Source organism: Lissotriton helveticus, chromosome 3_1 (genome assembly GCF_964261635.1).
Source record: "Lissotriton helveticus chromosome 3_1, aLisHel1.1, whole genome shotgun sequence".
In the NCBI taxonomy this organism is placed as follows: Eukaryota; Metazoa; Chordata; class Amphibia; order Caudata; family Salamandridae; genus Lissotriton; species Lissotriton helveticus.
Window position 1 is genome coordinate 1,550,509,107 of NC_136061.1, and position 21,009 is coordinate 1,550,530,115.

General features: G+C 45.8%; 1 protein-coding gene across 1 annotated transcript in view; it reads right to left on the reverse strand.

Moving 5' to 3' along the window:
• LOC144823623 (interleukin-18-like) overlaps positions 1 to 21,009 on the reverse strand; it is a 241,013-nt gene that overhangs the window by 42,391 nt on the left and 177,613 nt on the right. The window contains exons 3-4 of the mRNA XM_078682299.1: positions 18,355 to 18,447; positions 1,186 to 1,344 (exon numbers count right to left, since the gene is read on the reverse strand). Of these exons, the coding sequence (XP_078538425.1) occupies positions 1,186 to 1,344; positions 18,355 to 18,430 (235 nt within the window). The 5' untranslated portion in view covers positions 18,431 to 18,447. The remainder of the gene's footprint in view (positions 1 to 1,185; positions 1,345 to 18,354; positions 18,448 to 21,009) is intronic.

The window sequence follows — 21,009 nt, forward strand, 5'->3', positions numbered from 1 at the left end:
TGACACACCTCAGCAATGCGTGACTTTGGCGCTTACAGATACGTCAGAAATACTGAGGTATCTGTAACTCCTTGCGACATGATGCGTCATACTGTAAATATGACACATCAATCATGTCGCAAGGAGTGCGCACTGAGAAGTGACGCATCGCTGCTTTCACGCAGCGATGCGTCATTTCTCATAAATGAGGCCCCTTGAACTTACACAAACATGTTTGTTTACCTTTGTGAATCAGGCCCTTAGTTAGTATATGTGAACAGTTTGTAAGTGAAAGAGAAATGGCAAGTGACTTGGTGATAAAATTGATGCTGCCTTTTCTTGTCTTGACTCCTGAGGTCACAGCCAGTGTGTTGTGCTTTGCCAAGAGTTCTTGCAGTCTTTCCTGTGTATGGAACACAACACAGTAGTTGTCCATGGTCCTCAGAAAGAGAGAGCCGGTGCCGTAGTTCAAGAACTGAACCATGAAGACTGACAAGAACTGGGTATAGATAGGCTTTAGCTGAAAATCGTTGCAAGTATATCCGTAAATCTGAGCACAAATATGAAAACTATATATGCAAAGATGATATGTCCTTTGACCTATGACTAGAGTAGCATTGTATCATTTAGCTCCCTGGCCCTGAGACACTTCAGCCTCAGACAATGGTTATGGGAAGATGGCAGTGTAGAAATAAGTGACAGTAAAATTAGTAAAGCTAAGAAGCGTGGACGAGGACAAGCACAAGTAACACAGAAGCCAATCAAGAAGCCATGCCAGCCCTAGTTAGCATGGCTGACGCCTTGAGGACCATGCCATAATGAAGCCTAATAGTACCGTCCCATCAAGTCTGATAGTTTGGGCTGGATTCTTATCAGGGTAGGACCAAGGCTGATTTGCATACGACTGGTTCCTGTCCGAGGTGGTTTAGTGGGCAAAATAAAAGATGGACTGGATTGTGGTCCAAAGTAATTACCAGTGGCTGCAATTACTTCAATCATTCCATCCATCTTGTATTCCTTGAGGTCAGTTACCAGGCACATCATGGGCATGCATTTGTCAGTGTATGGTCTTTGCCTGTTTCTAATCTTTAATGGAAGGCAAGGCAACTATGATCCACCTTGATAATTTTATTATGAGTGAAACATTTGTATCATTTCTTTCTGTAAATATGTGTGTAGCAGTAAGCCAAACTCTTAGCACTGTACCCTGTCCGATGAGGTGGTGCTCGAATTTGGCCTGACAGCACTGTTCATTCTCCGGGTAGGCCACCAGCATCAGCTTTGAGTAGTTTCGAAAAACTACCTGCCTTGGGTTGGAGTGAGGTAAATTTTTCCAGTGATCTGATTCCAGATCCGTCAGGGAATCTAAAAAGCACATAATGCAAGAAGACATATATTATATTGCTGCTTAGGGTATGTTTAAAAATGTGCATATTAATGTAGGTCTTAAAAGAATAAATGAAGTGAGGACAATTACTCAGTCAACCAGAAAGATTACTATACTTACATTAACTACTGTTGGCTTCCTGAATTATTCAAGCATTACAATTGTTGAATATGGTTAGGAAGGAGGCTGGGAAAGACTGTGTAATATATTTGGAGGCATTTGCAAACAGAAGAATTGTGCCCATGGAGTGGATATAAACAGCTCTTTTAAATGCCCATGCCTACATTTTTTGCCAACACTATTGACTCAGCCCAATGACCCCAGTATCAGCAATTAACAGCAGTTACCACATTAAGCATAGGATATTAGTACTAAAATAGGTGCATCTATATTCAAGTATACTGACTTTAGAATAACAAGGTTAGCTGCACCTAATTTATCTGAGATAGTGTACAATGCATTAATTGATGTATACTGTCACTTTAGAACATCTAGGAACATATTACACAAAATGTCCCTGGGGTGCAACCGGCATGTGCACCCTCCTTCTTCATCCCGGGGCACAGAAGGGGCTGGAGGCTCTTGTGCAGCCCCTTCTGTAATAAATAATTCACCAGCACAGCACACTAACATGCTGACATATGGCTCAAAACATAATGGGAGTGATGTCAAAGAAGTCCAAAGACCTAGTCAGAAAATGTGAGAAAAGTGTTTCATTGTGTGATGTTGCTGTGCAACCTCAACCATGTAATAAACTCACTGCCTGTCCTGGGTCGAGTCAGATTCAAATGAACAACCTTAGCTCAACCCTGGGAAGCTGTGTCGGGCTTTATCAAAAGAACAAATGAATAGAATTAAGAAGTACCAAAACAGTTGAATAAGAAGAAAATCTAACACAATGAAAATCTGATACAAAAACCCACTGTATGGCTCTGGAGATATGAATTTTTACAGTGACCAATACATCTCAGCTTTTCACTGAGTGCAATAAAATCATTGTAATGGATCGTAATAGCTGTAAACTTTCAAAAGGGTTATAAAGTTGTAAACAGCTACTTCAGCCCTCTTTGGGTGGCCAACTCCAACAGGGAGCTGGTTACAGGGACTAACCACAAAAAGAGAGACATGGGAGTGAGCCTTCTCTAGCGCCCCTAGTATATACGTTTAAACTCACAAGAAGAGAAGGACTAGCAAATATTACAAAAGGAAAAAAAGAGAGAAGGGCAGGAGTCGAATAAATACTCACTTTATGTTAAGTATTTTTTCAGGATATACTTATTCTGGTATTAGGAACATCATTAGCTTTTTTAAGACTGCCCCCGCCCACTATGTACTGGCATGCTTCATCATAGGGCCACTATGAACACCCAGGTGCAGACCAACACACTGGCTGGAGCGCTGATATATTTTTGGGGAAAAGAAGAATAAACCAAGAAGGAGGAAAAAATTTTCCAAGGGAGGGATCCCTAATGCAGAGAAAATTGTGAATTAAAACGGTCTAAGAGGGTACCATGACAACTCATTTCTTATTTGTCCCCTTGACAGGATTAAAATAAAGGTATTGGGTGTCTAGGAGGAGTTACAGTTCCTATACCTGATCTGCTAACACCGACATATTTCAGCCAATTTCTGTTACCCTTGTGGGTCACTGGCCTTTCTCAGGGTCGCGATACCTCGTGATTATTCTATTTACCCATGGTCAGATTTTGATCGACATCAAAAATGGTTTAAAAGACCTTCAGCCTGATTCATCATTCTCCCGTTTTGCGAGCCCCTAATAGCGATTCATAAGGAATCGCTATTAAGGACTTGCAAAACGGGATTCATGTAGAAATTGCATAAAGAAATGCGATTCCTACACATTCCTTATTTGCGATTAGCAAATTGCTAATCGCAAATAAGGAATAACTCCCCATTCATTCCTATGGGCCTAAAGGCTCGTAGGAATGAATGGGGAGTAATTCCTTATTTGCGAATAGCAATTTGCTAATCGCAAATAAGATAGCGATTTCAAGGGTGCCAGGGGTGTCCAAAGGACACCCTGTAGCACCCCTGAAATGTAATCTACATTGGTGTTGCGCACACACATGTCCACAGGACATGTGTGTGTGTAACATGCAACTTAGAAAAATGCATTTAAATGCATTTTTCTAAGTTTTCGCTATTTACCACGAGGTTTGACCTCGCGGTAAATAGCGGCCCAAAATAGCGATTTCGGTATTTTAAAATGGTTCATGAATTGCATTTAAGGAATCTCAAATAGAGATTCCTTAAATGCAATTCCTCGCAAATATGCGAATTCTTTAATAGCGATTTTTGCATTTGGGATGATGAATCCCAAATGCAAAAATTGCACTCGCAAAGGGCCAGATTCTCAGAATCTGGCCCTTTGCGAGCGCAATTAAGCTTGATGAATCAGGCTGCTTATCTGTTTCTCAAGAGTAATCACATGTCGGAAGATGTGAAGTGATTTGGGGTTGGAGATGCCGACCCTTGAAGACTGTTTGACTACAGGGCAGTGTCCCCACCTCGGTCCCAGGTTGATTAACTATTGAGACTCAGATGCAAATAGCAAGTGTGTTTACTTTTGGGAAACAAGTGAGGTCTTTTAAACCATTTTTGATGGAGGGTCATCAAGCCGAGCGCCAAAGCCAGTGGAAGGCACTGTAATAAATCAACAATGCCTTTAGGATCAAATTCCAAAGCTCTCAATCATGGCTTGTTAACAGATTTTATAACGGGTCGTGACTGAGAGCTCTGGAATTAAGACAGAAGGCAATGCATGTTTCTTACAGTTACCTTTTTTGTCTTGATTGCAGTCAGTGCAAATCCTCCTGGAACATCAGCCAGCTCCTCTCTCCAAATCCTGATGCTGCTTTCATTCTGCATCATGAGCAGAACGAGGGCAGTGCCAGGATTGGCGGAGAGGGCTGCCTCAGCACTTCAGCAGGCACTGGGGGGCTGTGTCTGCTCTCAACCTCGTAGTCTTAAACAGCTGGGAGGAGAGGTTTATACTATGTATGCCAAACTGGCATGCACAGTGTAAACTGGGGGGGGTGAGCACCACTCCTCTGCTGCCTGTCAATGGCACTGATCCCACCCCCAAACACTGCTCGGGCTGGGAGCAGTGAAAAAGTAAATGCTAATTCATTTTATTACCATTTTGTTTATCACTTTTGCTCCACTGGCAGCACTGGGGTGACGTTCCTCTGCCTTAATGGAAGGGCCACTGCTGGAGGCAAAGGGAGAAAGCAGTGATGGAAAGGACCGGCAAGAGAGTGATAAGGGGGCAGAGAGTGTATTATGAAAGAAAGCCTGAAGTCAAATCAAGGCTAGTCACGAAAATCTGGGCCCTAAACTATGTTATACAAATTAGGCACTGCCAAACAGTAAGCCTAAGAGGTCCCAGGAAAACAAGAAATACTCCCATATGAATTCTAGGCCCAACTGGCAGGCAGAAAGGAGTACCAGAGCTGGAGAAAACCCAACCACACAAAAAAAGTGTAAGGGGGCAAACCCAGTTGCTAAATATTAACAGGTCCATACCCTGTGTGGCAGAAAGCTGAGCAAGAGCAGGGTATCATTGAAACAACCCCTATCTCCTCCAGTAAGGGTTACAGCATTCACAATGTAGTCTTTACCACACATAACCTTTACCACCTGTCCATTACGACGCATTCATTTTTACCATGCATGTCTTTACCACAAAAATTGTTACCATGCATTCCTTACAACAAAAATGTAAGTATTTTGCAGGTAACTGTAAATGTTACAGGGACATTATAGTTAGGCTCAGGTTTGACTTATACTAAACCAGTGAAATTCAGCAGTTATAGTTAGCGGAGCTTACTATAACTCATGCCTCTGCAATATACTGCTTATGAGTTCACATATTACATCATTAATGAAATGCTCAGTGACATCCTTGATGACATCACCACGCGGCCCCCACACTCATTCCTATTTTAAGCCCCAGGGAGGTAGCGGTCCCCGGAGCGCGGAGCGCGGAGCCCCCTCACACTTTAATAATTCATAGCCCCGGGGAGTTGGCGGTCCCTGAGGCTGTGGGGTGTGAGTGGGGCCCGCATGTATTTGGAATAAAGACCCGGGTAGGCTGGTGGGGGGTGTCCATGTGGCCCCGTGTAATTTAAGTTTCAAGCCCCGCATTTATATTATTTATTGCCCTGGGGAGGGTTTGTTCCCGGTCCTTCGGGGACCCCGCATTTATTTTGAATAAAAACCCAGTGATGCTGCAGGGGGTTCTGTATGGCCCCTGCATAAATTAAGTTTCAAACCCAGGGGAGGTGGTGGGCCCTGGGGCTACAGGGGGGTGCATGTGGCTCCCTGCTTCCATTATTGATAAAGCCCCAGGGAGGGGCCAGTGGTTTTCTTGGTTACCACGGGGCAGTGGCGGTCCCCGGGATGGGGAGGGGGCGCCACATGGGGGGACCATGCGGCCCCCCTTAAATGTAATAAAGTGCTTTGAGAAGGTGGCAGTCCCCTGGGCTGCTGGGGTCATGTGGGCCCCCCATATTGATATCATTTTTTGCCCCAGGGAGGTGGCGGGCCTTGTGGGCCTGCCTGCATTTGTTTTACATAGTGCTCCAGAGAGGTGGCGGTCCCCGGGGCTGCGGGGGGGGGGAGTGCCTCCACATTAACTTAACCCTAGTGCCCCTAGGAGGTGGTAGTCTCTGGGGCTGTGGGGTTCTGCACAGGCCCCCACATTAACTTAGCAAGACTTGCCCCAGGAATGTGGCTGTTCCGGGGCACAGGGTGAATGTGCCCCAGGGAGGTAGCAGTTCCCGAGGCTTATGATCAGCCATAGTAGGTGGGCCCCATGCTCCCCTCCTTTACATAAGTGCTCATGCCCCCGGGACCTGGCCCACCCAGGGGCCTATTAGTAATGAAGCATGGGAGTCCGGTTTAGGATGGGTAAGGGTTTTGGGTGGCAAGGGTATTTTTAGGGTTTAGGGTGGGTAGGGGTATTTGGGTGGCAAGGGTATTTTTAGGGTTTAGGGTGGGTAAGAGTAATTGGGTGGCAAGGGTATTTTTAAGCTTTAGATGGTTGACTTTAGGGGCTAGGGTAAAGACGGTAAGATATATACATATATTTTATATATAAATAGCTATACACAAGCACATATGTATGTATGTGTGTTTATATATATTTATATCAAAATACTTACATTTCGTTGTAAAGGCATATGCGTGTTAAAAATGTCTGTGGTAAAGACTAATGCGTTGTCATGGATGCATTGTAAAGGCATGCGTGGTAAAGGCATGCGTGTTATGTCCGTAGGGACCCTGCAAGGCAAATCTTAGAAACAAATTACCTCAAGGGTATACCAAGAGAAACTAAAGACACCCATCCTGTCAACCACTCATAGTGCTCGAAAAGAGAAGCGTAGACTGAGTCACAATAAGAATTAATCCCACTGAAGACAGAAGTCAGCCAGCCTTTGCCCAGCCGCCTCTGAAACCATAAAAGAGAGAGAGAGAGGTACTCCAAACAAAATGGAGTCCAACATAATAGGGAAGGTAGGAGGCCATGTCAGGCTCAGAAGAATTTTATGTTGCAGCAAGTGACCGGCCGTACCAGTGGAAGACAAGAGAGAGAGAAAGAGAGAGAGAGAGAGAGAGAGAGAGAGAGAGAGAGGGAGAGAGAGAGAGAGAAAAACCACAGAAGATACAAGGCTCCAGACCTCGGTGAAAGAATGAGCCACAAGCATCAGCAGCCCCTCCTACTGCAACAAGACACCAAAGCCTACAGAATCCCCGCACTTAGCAAGCCCCAGACTTTACCATCTTCATGGAATCAGAATCATGGAGCTGGGGCCGGTCGAGAATCACTAAAGTCTGCTCCCCACCTTTCCCCGCCCCCTAAAACATCCAGACACAACACATCAGAAGAATCCAGAATGATAGGAAATAGCATGAAGAATCTGAGAAACACTGGCCTTGGCGGCGACCGCCAAGTAGCAAGGCGAACTAGGGGGCATATTATCAAGGACCGGTGTTAAAATTATTGCCGTTTTATCGGCAGGAAACTGCCGATAAAACTGCGATAATGGGCTTGATAATACGCCCTTGTTAATTCCCATAGAAGCCCATGTTAACATCAGAGCATGGGCTTCTATGGGAATTAACAAGGGCGTCTTATCAAGCCCATTATCGCCGTTTTATCGGCAGTTTCCTGCCGATAAAATGGCGATAATTTTAACACCGGTCCTTGATAATATGCCCCCAAAAGAGGCAGTGGCATGCTCTTCAGGTGCTGCCACAACGCACTGGAATTCAGACTGGGAAGAAAGCAAGCCCAGCCACATAGACTGGCAGGACAGAAACAAACCAGACCCAATGCCTGTGGTCAAAGACCTTTTTAAAAGGGAGCCTTATCGGCCCAGGCCCAATACCAAATTTGCAAGGAAGGAAAGGCCCCAAGCCTTGGCCTCTGACTGGCAGGGAGCACTGCACCCTACCTAATGTCAAGAACAGCATCCAGTTCCAACAGAGATTGCTCTGTGGGCCTGGCTGGACCTCTCTCCTAGCGTTTCTTTTCTTTTTCTCCTGCAGCCTCTGTTTATGTCAGCATGAGCTGCTGGGCTCCACTCTCTTTAGGGCCTGAGGGGGGGAGGAGAGAGAGCGGAAGTAGGACGCCATTTCTGTTTTATCTACATCACATGGTGCAGAGGTGGCGGTGCTCCCACCTCATACAGTAAGGACTGGTATTAGGAAGGGCTGAGGAGGTAATGTATTGTTCACGGCCCGGGTATCCAAATGATTTGACTTCAATATATTTACACATTTCAACTCATTACCTGCAATAAAAATGCATTATGTTCCAGGCTTACATAAGATGCGGTAAAAAAAAAGAATCATACGTTACCCTCATCATCTTCTTTTCATCCAGATTCATAAAAAATAAATAGAGAAATATGTTAGTTGCGGAGATTATAGAATGAATAACATATGCTGCCCTGGCGTGGCTGCAAGAATAAATTGTATTTGCATTAATAATACCCATCTGGCCTTTTTATAACAACTTTATATTTAATGCAGAACATGAAACGTCTAACGTGACTATTATTGCTTGATTAAATGTGGTATTCCTGTTGTCAATTTCAAGATGATATCGGACCAATGAGTTACACTGTGAGCTATTTCCTCCTTTAGGTACTGTGATTATACCTTGATTTAACTATTCGTTATCAAAGTTTGCCCAAATATGTCTTAATGATGGCAAATGAGACTCAGTTAAGGCGATAGGAATCAAAATTGTTTAATGCCTCATAGCACAGCTGATCAAGAAATCAATGCATATAGAGAAAGATGAAAGATGATCCCAATTCGTAAACCAGGAAGCTACAGTAAAATAAAACAATCCTCACTTTCATGGAAGACAAGAAAAGGTTTAAAGGAAATATGCATTAAATAAAACCGTCTTGATTTTTTGACAATATTCACTTGTGACAAAAAAGGGTACATATAAGGTGACAGGTCTAGGGAAATCAGATAACATAAGACTGCATTTTTAAAAAAATATTTCACACAATGACTTAAGATGGGTCACCCAAAGAACCTCTGTGTTTATTATGGTGTACGCAGTAGTCTTTTGTGAGTTTCGATCCGCTCACATAAGATTTCGATTTAGCCAGGCATTAAAATATGTGTCCAATTGAGGCTCGGGAAAGTTAATTTACTCACCACTAGGTGGCACTAGTACACCACAAAATATAAAAGGACGAAAATGAATTAAACTGTCATCCCGCGGCTAAGAGACTCCGTGACACTTAGATGCGCAGATGATTTCTCTATAAGTGCAAATTCAACTTCGACAGAAAAAAAGGGTATATCACGCGGTTGAACCTTAACCTGCACGTGCCCCTCCCGATTGTCAAATTTATTCTATTTGCGCTTTTAGGTTCGCCTCGTCTACTTCACTCTGGCCTCCCATTCATAAGCTCCGCAGTCCTGGCGGGATCTCGGCACTGCAGTTTCCCTTCGCGGAGCTCCCACCACGGGGCGGGGGCTCTTTGTGACTCAGGGCCTGCCTGTGTTTTTTCACACTATTCATCAACGCGTTGGTTTTCTTTGCACCTGTTGATCTCCCTATATAAAGCACTCTGACGCCCCTTGGTTCTGGTCCACGCTATATAAAACTGTAACATAGTCTAGATAATCAAATAAATCCACACCACTACGGTTTACACTGCTTGCAGATGATGTACATATGCTCCTTTCAAGTGGTCATGTGTTACCATTTACACATGCCTAAAAGATTTTTTTTTAATTTAAATGCATAGCAAGACTACATTAACAAACGCTAACTTTTTTCCTCCATGGGGAAACTTTTCCCCTAAAGGGAAACAGCTTCTCTTAAACATCAACAATTTTGGTGGTGTTCGCTTTCCATTTCCACTTTAGATAGAGATTCACCCCTTCCCGTGAATGAAGAAATCTCAAAATGTATCCAGTGGGACTGTCTTTCTAAGTTTTGTCAATAGTTAAGCTCACAAAAATGTGTATTTATGTGGCCACTGTTTTTAGGGCAACCATGGCCAGGAACTCATACTGTCATCTCGGAGAAGATTTAAATTTCTATGTAATGTTAGATCACACCACAGTGGTGTGATATTACGTGGTAGTTAATTGATTTGCATGTGTTAATTCATGTTTTGTGACTTGCAAACATACATTTTCAAATCAGAAATTATGTCATTTATTCCACTAGTTTGAAAGTAAGTGGTATAAGGGGTCAGTTATGGGTTTCTTGCTCTTTTATAAGTGTGTGCACTTTTACATGTTAGCATCTTGCTGTTAGTAAACTCGTGTGGGGGCGAGGGGAAGGTTGAGACAATGAGTTGTGAGCAGAATAAAGCTTGAAACTAAAACAAAAGAACACCTGAGATCCAAGAGGGGGAAGTAAAACGGACAGCTATCATTCGTGCATTTATGAACAACTATATTAGCATTTGCTCACTGTAGAAAGTAGTATAGCATACATAATAACAACAAAATTAAGTTAAAACATAGATCGTTCAATTCACAAAAGGCCTCCCCACTGCGCTTTCTCATCACGGAAGGCCCACCACGAACTTAACATACATTGCACAACATTTTTCTTTTGAACTTTCTAGCTTTTTCGAAACTTGGATGAGTAAGCAGGCTGGAAAAACACACCCATTGTCAAGCTGTGCGAATAAGACACTTCCTCTTCGTACTAGGGAAGTACACTTGCACAATTCTTATATGACGTAGCTTAACTCTTTCTCACACGTATTGCCTGTTTATATCCAATCATCATCTAACTGCAGGGACAAGTCTTAATTTGAGTTTTCCAAAGATGGGAGAAGTAGTTATTTTCCTTTGATCTCTTCTCCATGGACGATTCCCAAAGATCAGAATGAATAATCGATCCATTGGCGTAAAACTAATCAACAAAATAAACTTGTACGAAAGTTAAATCCTGAGCCAGTGGTGAGTTGCTGCTGAATCAAGGTGGCAGCAACAGAGTGGCAGCAAATAGTTTTAAAAGGTGGGAGGAAAAAGGACAGAGGTGTGTCAACTGACCAATGAGCGTCATTGATGGTGATTGCCAGAAACCCAGAGGTACTAAAAGTAAGATTACTCACCCTTTACCTCTGAGGACCTAACAGCTGTGACACCTTGGCCATCCTCAGCATTAAAGCTGCCTATTTGGTACTGAGTGCTAGACCCGGAGTAGAAACTGGCAGACAGTACACAGGGCTTCTACTGACCCCGAAGCACAGAAGCAAGAAAAAGCAATACCAGATGTATCAAATGCCCCTGGCTTCTCTTTATTTGCATCCATGATTGGTGATTGAGCTTTACATCAAACAAAGGTTTTTTGGCCCCCTGGGAGAACAATGTACATCTGACTACGCCGTATTGGCCACCTAAAAGTAACCAAATGTGATTTAAGACGGCTATTTTCATAAATCTCTGTGATATAATTTGTATTAGATAGATTTATACAATATGTTCAAACACCACAACCTCATATCTGGAGTAAAAGGACAGTGACATGGGCGTAGAAGTGCCTCTGGTGAACTTTTTGTCTGATTTGCACTCAGACTTATTCGCTAAAGTGTGCCTCAACCCAAATGGTGAAATGTCACTGGTATTCAGCATTAATTGCAGTGTGCACCTGGGCTGTATCCTGGCCCCTATGCTGTTCATGTTATATATTAATGATCTTTGCCCTCGCCTGACCTCTGCTCAGGTAGACATTCCTAGAGTGGCAGACACTCGGGTGCCGTCATTTTTATACCGTCATTTTTATATGCGGACGATGCAGTCCTGCTGGCTCGGAACCTTAGTGCTCTGCGTGTGCTGGTGAACCGCTTTGTCCAGTTTATGGATAGTCTAGACCTAGTCACCAACCCCGGCAAACCACAAGTTTGCAGACCATAAGGGGGCAGTCCTAGTATTGAGTGAAGGATTTTACCTATCTAGTCAATATTTTTAACTCAACAGGTTCCTGGCAGCCTCAATTGGTTAGCTTCAGTCTTAAACTTAGCAGGCCAATTGGAGCTAACTTCAATCTCTCTAGCACAAGGGGAAAGGGGATAGGGGATGATTCTACCTCTTTTAAAAATCTATAAAGACCAAAGTGTCCCAGCTGCCATGTATGGGGCTGGGATATGGAGTTCCCCTATTCAGTGTGAGGAAGATCGTAAATGTGGAAGACTTTTACAGCTCTCTCCCTCAGCTTCAAGTTTGATCCAACACACAGAGCTTAAGCAATGTTTCATTGAGGATAGTGTCCAAATGGCACTCTAGTTTCTTTGGGTCAGTTTATGAACAAATCACCAGGCTGAACTCTGTAGAGAGACAACATCTCAGATTGCTTCTTTTTTTATATCTGGGGGTCTATTTCATGGGTGAAATACATTTTTACAGATTTTCGGGGGCTCGGGTTATTTTCACAATTTTTGTCTCCTTCTAGTCTTCACAAAGAAGACAAATCACAGGTAAGGAGCCTCTTTTTGGAACATTATGCCGAGAAAAAATTGCAGCAGGAGTTGGTAAAGAGCACTGTTATGCTTAATATCAGATCCTTGCTATCCCAGAGCCCGTTTGTTATCTTTCTCTTAAACTAAAGCATTGGGGAAAGGTCTCTCCTTTTTAGATTTAGATCAGGCTCAGCATGGTGGCTTATGAGTTTTGGATTGCAAACCGATGCTTTGGGAGGCACTTCCCGGGTCTATCCCTGTGACGGGGTTTCCTCACAATTATTAATGCATTACATCTTTTGTAACTATTTTAGCTATGCCTGAAGACTCTTTCTCAAACCCCTTTTAAAATCTTTGGGGCATCGAAGCTGTGAACTGACTTTGCAAAACCGGCAGTCACTAGATACCCCAATTATTTGTGCCAGGGTGAGTTTTTTTTTATTAAAGGTGCTATTCCACCCAGGAATACTATGAATGAACATTAACGCTTGCCTCAAAGAATCAGTAATCTGGTTTTAGATATTTATTGTCCCTGATCAGGGTACATTTTATAGTGGACCATGAACTATACATGCAAACTGTTTTAATGGACTTATGTGCTGTAGTTTTGACCTCGCAGAGTGATAGCTATTATGTTCTATAGTCATTGGGTTATCTGTTTTTAATGTCAAGTAGTCATGTTGTGGTTGATGTCTTTTTAAATTTCTCTTATGACCATTTAACTGTTCTGCATTTTTCTTGTCTTTCATGGCCACACATGGTTGAAAAAACGATGAAAGGACAGTAGTCTAAGGTTTAACAGATCTGTGTGTAGTGAAAATATTTTAGCAGCATGAGACACCGCTCAGGAATATCCTACCATTAAGTTTGAAACCAGTGAAATAGTTTCTGTCTTTCAGAAAAAAATAATGACCTAGTTATTTTCCTAGTTCAATACAGTAATACGCACCGCTTATCTACTGACATACTATGGTTTTAGTGCCTACTAAATGAACAACTTGAATTATATATTGAGAACGTTTTTTTTTGCAGTTTTATGTGGAGAAAACACAGCACAGGGGCATTGGAATGCTCAATTATTTACCGGTAATCTTCATTACTCCGGCTCCCGTTGTCCTTGTCCCATTCCTTACAAAGTGGAGATAACCAACTCCCGACAGAAAAAAAGACCAGAGGCATGCTGGGACCCTAATACTGCCCCTTCCACTGGGAGTACATAAGCAGTACATACCCAGTATCCCACCATTACAACCAAGCCCACACAGGAAGGCCGGCTGTCCGGGAGGGAGGGGAGTATGAATGGGACGAGGACAACAGAAACCCGGAGTAATGAAGATTACCGGTAAGTAATAGAGCATTACCCCCAGGTCCCTTATGTCCTCGTCCCATTCATTGACAATGTGGAGAATACCAAAGCAGAAAAACAGCCTTCCGTACCCACAAGCGCCCCCAGGAAACCACACCAAACGCAGCAACCCACGGGAGCACCAAAAAGGAGGGAAGGGAGGACCGCAGGAAGCAACCAGCCAGCAACCCCGAACAGGACAGCAGGGACACAAACAAGGACCGGAAACAACCGAGAAAAAAACTGAATGCCAGGGCCACAACAAGGAGGCCGCCAACCAAAGAAACCCGAGACAGAGCAACCAGGCCAAAGACCCAAAGGACACAGCCAAGGGAACCCACCGGACAAGGCCGACCAGCCCAGAACCACCAGGAAAGCACACAGGACCCGACAGCCGCACAGACACCAAGCAAACCCGGACCACCCCAGAGAAGGCCAAAGAAATGAAGCCAAGGCTGGCCAACAGGGCGCAGGCACAAGAACACAACCGTGCCTCAGAGAGCCCAGATGACAAAGCCAACCAAACCCGCAGAGGAGGCACAGGCCCCAGGAAAGAAAGGCCAGCACCACCAGGGCCGCCAAACGACAACCACCAAGCACCCAACCCAAAGGGAGGAGCTACAGCGAGAGCCCAGGAGCAGAACAGGAGCCAGACCTCAACTAAAACAAAAAGGACAGGGAAGGAGACAGAGACCAGAAAGCACAGGAGGCCAAAAGCCCTACAGGGAGAGCCGGCAGGGAAGCGACAGCACAGCCAGCAAAGCCAAGGAGGCACAACCAGAGGCCAGGCTGTACCAGCAGGGAGCCAGCAGACCAGGAGCAATAGGAGGCAACCCCGGAAATGCCAACCCAGAAGCCCAAAAAACCAGGACCCCACACAGGCCCGAACAAGGCGGCCGCAGCCCAGGGGAAACAGGGAAGAGGGACAACGAAGAAGGAGCACCGGGGCAAAGGGGGAAGCCCAACAGCACACAACGGAAACCCCAGGACCAGGCAAAAACACAGACACCCAACCAGAGGCGAACCAACCCCGGGAAGAGAACCGCCACCAGGAGCAGGCCCAGAAACACACACCAGGACACAGCCCAACCCCAATGGAGAACCACACCAGGACACCCAGAGAGCGCACAAGCAGTGGCTCAGGGCCGAAGAAGGCAACCAACAGGTGCGGAAAACCCGCAGGACCCAGAAAGCCCCACCGGACCCCAGCCAGGCACCCACAATGGGGACCAGACGAGACCAAGACCCCCCCAGGGAGCAACCGCTCCCGGAGCCCAGACGGACCCTCAACCAGGAGAACCACAGAACAGAAGAGGTGGAAAACAGACGCCAAGGACACGGCAGCAGCGAAAGACAGCCAGGCCCAAACAGCAGTGGCACGAACCTCAGGGACCAAAACAGGCGAACAGCCACAGGGAACACACCCCTGGGGGGGGCAAGGAAAGGAAGAGCAGGAGCCCAACCACTCCTTGCCGGGGAAACCAACAGCTCCCCAACCAGGAACCAACCAGGCCCGACCTAACTAAACCGCAGAGGCCAGACAAGAACAGGTGCCATCTGCCCGGAAAGATCAAAGGCCAGAAAAAAAGAATCAAACCACAGCACCCCGTAGACCCGCCAGACACCCAACCCAGACCAAGCAGCATTGCCGGTGGAAGCAGTAGGGGTGGCCAGGACCCACTGAAGCAAGCCAAACGCAAGCACAGGAAACAGAGCAGAGGGGCAGCAGAAGCAGGGGAACACAAGGGCAACACCAAGGAAACCCCAAAGAGAGAGCAAGAGACAAGAGCAACCAAGACAGCAGCAGCCAGCACAGAAGAGGAAAGCAGGAGGAGACAGCACCAGCCAGCCAGCCCACATGAAGCAACCCAAGCACATAGAAGACCCCAGAACAAAAACCGGAAGCCCCAGGCCGGAGCAAAAAGGAGAACAGAACAGCTGCAAAGGATGCAGCCCGATGGAAAGACGCAGCCCAGTGGAAACCAACCCCGGAAACACAGAGAGGCCAGCCCACAGAATGGGACGGTGGCAGGCCAGGAGCGGAGTACCCCACAGAGCACCAGGCACAACACCTGGAAGCCCCGAGAGGAACCAGGTGCTGCCCAGGGGAACCAGGGGAGGAAGTGAACACCGCACCCCACCAGAAAGAAGGAGCAGCCCCAAAGAGAATCATCACATGCAGAACAGGAACCGGGAGTGCCCCGTGCATCAACCCCGACCAGCCACGCAGAAGCCAGGAAGTGGAGGTGAACGCACAGCACACTCAAGCGGAGCACACGCCACAACCGAACAGGCTGCCCGCAGCAGAGGCAAGGCCACCCGCAAAAAGGACGGGCAGAAAACAAACCCAGCACGCCCAAGGCCAGACCACAGCACCCGCTCCAGCGACACCCTGAGGAGCAGGGCCACGCAGGGACCGCAAAGATGAAGTGGGGCAGACCCCGGCAGGCTACCAGGAACCCAGGGGAGGGCAAACACAAGCACGCAGGACCCCCCATGCAGGCGCCAGAGGAGCACGAACACCGCCCCACCACCAGCCTGGGGCAGGAGCCACGGCATAGCCCAGAAGCGAGAGGAAGACCAGAAGCAGACTCCAACTAGCAGCAGCCAGGAATGCGAGTGGTGTCTGTGTCCCGAGGAGGGGGCAAGCAAGCCTGCAGGAGGCCCTGGGAATAACCCCGGCACCTCCAGGAGCCACAGCCGCAGAGGTAGGCGTACACCAGAAGGCCAGCCGGCCAGCATGCAGACACCAAAAGAGCAGCACGCAGCACCAGGATCTCCCTCGGTGCAGCGCACAGCTCCCGGAGCACCGCACCGGTGCCGGGCAACATCCGCAAGTGAGCCATGGCAAAGAAATGGCCTGATACGTGTCTACCGGCAATGTGTGATGGCCCGCCGGAAAGTGCCACCAGGCACCATCCCTGTACTGCAGGCGTAGGTGAGAGGGCGAGCCTGACTCCTCTTTGCCCCACATCACAGCAACTGAAGAATCCAGCGCCATTCCTACAACGAACGGCAGCGAAACAAAGGAAATCCACCAAGCAGAACTCACCCAGAGCAGGGGCCATCGCCAGCAACAAGGCCCCCACCACAACCACCAAAGGAAACAGCAGGAACACTGCAAGCGTGGCATGTCCCACCCGGCCAAGCTCAGGAAGACCTGCCCGTGATCCGGAAGGAACTGGGATTCCACGCCTCAGCCGCAAAGGGCTGGGTGGCCAGGCAGGATTCCAGCAGAGAACCCCGGCTGACTCCCAGCAAGCCCGGCAAGCCAGGAGACACTCCAGGAAACCCTGCGCCTGCACAGCCAGGCAGCCGGGCAGGGGTAGGAGAGAAGACCGACACTCCTTTCCAACAGGAGCAGCACCAGCACATCCACGTCCATTCTTTCGACAGACAGAAAAAAAGAACTGGCGGGATGCTGGGCATGTACTGCTTATGTACTCCCGGTGGGAGGAGTAGTGTTAGGGTCCCAGCATTCCTCTGGTCTTTTATTCTGTTTGGAGATGGTTATCTCCACCTTGTCAATGAATGGGACGAGGACATAGGGGACCTGGGGGTAATGCTTTACATGAGCATCTCATGCATTACACAAGGTCCAATTTTCTTATTTTTAGGCACAGGGGGATTAAGCGATTTGTCCAGAATCACAGGATGATGAGCCCAGGCTGGAACTTAAAACAGGATCCCCAATTCCAAAGTCGGCAGCTCTGATCATTAAGCCTCATCTCCTCCCCATTTTGTGATTAGTCAGGACCTGTGATTGGTCGGAAACAGTGCACTTTAACTGTTTCACAGTATTTATTTTACCCAAAAGTGTTTTACGGTTTGCCATACTCCAAGGTCCGAAAAATCTATAAGCTCAAATATATACAGTAGAAGACTGTTGAAAATAGTCACATATGATCTTATTGGTGCGAATAGTCTGAAAACCCAGAGTAGCCATGAAATCCTAATAGCCTTGAGAAATTGGACCAGTTACATCTGTGAGACACGTTCTGGTTGTTGGCATGTTGAACTCCCAAATTTTGCTGTCGGATGTTTAAAAACTGCTGAAGATATTCTAAAAATACTAGAATTGAAAAAATGGAATAATATACAGATCAATCAATACAATTAGTTGTGAAGAATGTAAATAATCAGTAAGATAGATTCGCTGTTTGAGCACCACCATGCAATTATTAATTGAACAAGGCTAAATTAGCTTAAGGCATTTTCAAACCTGGGGCTTGGTTTAGATTTTGGCCTACGGGTTATCCGACACAACGGTGACGGATATCCAGGCCGCAAAAAATCAAAATCAGGCCGCAAGTGTAGATGATAACAGTAGCACGCAATGCTTAGAAGACATAACTTTGCATTCCAGTTGGTCAGTCTGGGCCTTGGTCTGAGCTCATAAACTCTATTTCATTGTAGCCAGAGGTACTTTCAGAGCCAACATAGACACTGATTTTGTAAATAATTTGTGAGTCTATGTTCTGCAAAGGAGGAGTAAAGACCATGCCATTCAGTGGTAGAAGATGAGGATTCAATAGGGGATAGAAGTTTGGAGACAATTCTGTACAGTTCTGCAGAAGGTCCTTCAACTTCCTGAGGGGTTTCTTTCTTGGCCATTAAAGCTTTCAATAAACTACTAATGTCATTAGAGTATTTATATTAATGGTTACCATAAAACAGAAGAGTACATCCATCCCAGAATGGAACCATAGTCTTCCCAATGTCCGTGCTGGACCAACATGCCATTTCCAACCTGTGGAGACCTATAGAGAAAAGTAAGATGTAAATAATGTCATTATTATCAAACTCAAACTGTATGTACTTTGTGTCAAAACACTTTCACATGACCATGCCTAAATAAACCTGGCTTGAGAAGGGTGTATAATGTTTTTTTAAAACCTCTAAAATAAATAAGATACAGGTGAAACATAAGACAGAAAATGTAAACAAGTTTCATGCATGCTTGAATACATTGATTTAAACATGCCTGATTAATTTTGGAAACTGGAAAAGTGAGAAACAGCACATTTAAAAGTCTCAAAATTAGATTTGTTTTAAATATTTTAAGAATGTTATGAAAATAAATACAAACTTAAAAAGCACACATCTAATGGGTAACATGCCTTAGCCCCCAGACAATGAGTTCGGAGTGGAGAGCCCAAACTTAGCAAACATGAGTATGCACGGGTCACTCACTAATGCTTGCCATGGATATGTTCCAATGTCCACAAAGACACTAGATTCAGCCAGGACACACCCAGAGGAAGGGGGTGGTGAGGGGTGTTAGTTGGGACATTATAGTCCGAGTCAGGAGCTGCACTACTAGAATTACTTGACTAGAACTGGAGGGACAGCTACCCGCATTTGTAAAGCTATGTTATGGTTAAGAATATACACCCCGGCATAGATGGGCACCTTCTTGTATACTGAGTACTATACAGCGGATGAATTGATTAACTGGTGGTTCGAAGAACCTTGGACATTGTTGATTGATTGTATATGAAGAACTCGTGACCTGTTCTTACTTTTCAATCAATAAATATGTTTATTTTTTTCAAATCTAATGGCCAGCATCCTCTTGAATATGGAAGAGATTTAAACAGTATGAAGCTCCCTTGACAAGACGAGATCATGCTCTGCAGACTACTGCCCTGCCATTCAATAAAGGTCGGATATTCCTGCAGGGAACCCCCATTCAAACTGCTCAAGGTCATGTGCAGCCAGGGATTGCCGGTCGCAGTGGATGGCGCACACTGAGGCTTGGATGTCGGAAGTGGTTGGCTACCCATAGAGGGTAGGGGTCTGAGCCTGTGGCCAACCATTAAAGCGCATGGCCCAGGACGTTTGCAGCATGCCGATCATCCATGGAAGGTGGGACATTTTGGCAACCTACCCCAGCTGCACAGAGCTAAAGGCTGTGAATGGAGGGGGCTACCTGCATAAAGAGGGCTTGACATAGTGCCTGTGGCTATCCCCACTGCGCACTCTCCCTTAATTACTTCCTCTGTATGCCCGCTTTTACCAAATCATTCATTCATTCATTCACTGTTTCACTAGCCTACCACTCCTATTGGCCATAACTCTATCTTATTCCCACTAACACACAAAACAATCTGTATTTCTCTCTTTAAACCATTAATGTTGGTTCAAAAAAGAAAATTTTTAAGGTTTTAAAGAATTTTAGGGGTCGATTCCAATGTCAGTCAGAACGGCTCCGAATCGGATTCGGATTTGCTCAATCCGATCCAGAGCCCTTGTTTCCAACCGATTCGGGCACACTTCCGAACAACCAAGTATGATGCCTGGAAACCATTAGGGCTGTTTGAATCGGTTCCGAAAGGCATTCGGACAGGTCGAGCCTTTCCGGAGCTGATTTATACAGCTCTATGGACTTGGTTTCCGAGCGATCGAGTACAATGACCGATTTGGACAGCCTTTCCGATTCGGTTTGCCCGGAAGGAAACAGGTGTCGGAAATCATCTTTGAGGGCTTGTAGCAGGCCCCCTTCACCCAGGGCCCTCCAATTAGGACTCGTGGGGATACCCATGGGTCCACTCTTTCCAACCATGCAAAGTGTGTGAGAGGCACCATGGGGTGCCCGCCACAGGTTGCACGATTTTTCCCACCCACCCCTTTCTTCAATGGGAGCCTGTGTTCACGTTCGGAACATAGGCTCCCATTGAACTCAATGGGAGTACAACCAAATAGCACCCGGATGCATGCAGATGCATCCAAATTGCCCGAGTCGTACGGAAAGCATTCTTGAACCGATTCAGTCTGAATGCTTTCTGAACGCGATCGGAATCGGGCCCTTAGTGTTTTATGTTTTTACTTTTTTGAGGAAAACAAAACAAAAATAGAACATCAACTATGAGGAGAAAAAGCTGAGGTAATTAATATTTTTGCAGGTGCTCTAGTTCAGAAGCTTGATTTTTTTATGCTCTTGCACTTTACTATCCTCAAGAAATTACGGTGTAGCAGACCAAGCAGTGCAGTCCCACTCATTCTCATAGGCCTCATATAAATAACCCTTAACTTAAAATGCAGCAAATCTGAATACCAAAGTACTATAAAATATATATATATATAACTTCAACTCAATAAAAATCATTTAGGACCGCATCAGGATGTCAGTCCGAGGCTTTTCGACTGACATCGCTGGTGTGACTTCCAACCGCCTAATTACAACGTAAGCGGTTGGAAGTCACACCACCCAGTCATTTTGGCTGGCTTCTGACAGACTCAAGGAACCAGTTGCCCAGCTGGAAACCGCAACATAATCCCTACGTATGACATTTCAGCCATCAGGATTATGCAGTCAGTTT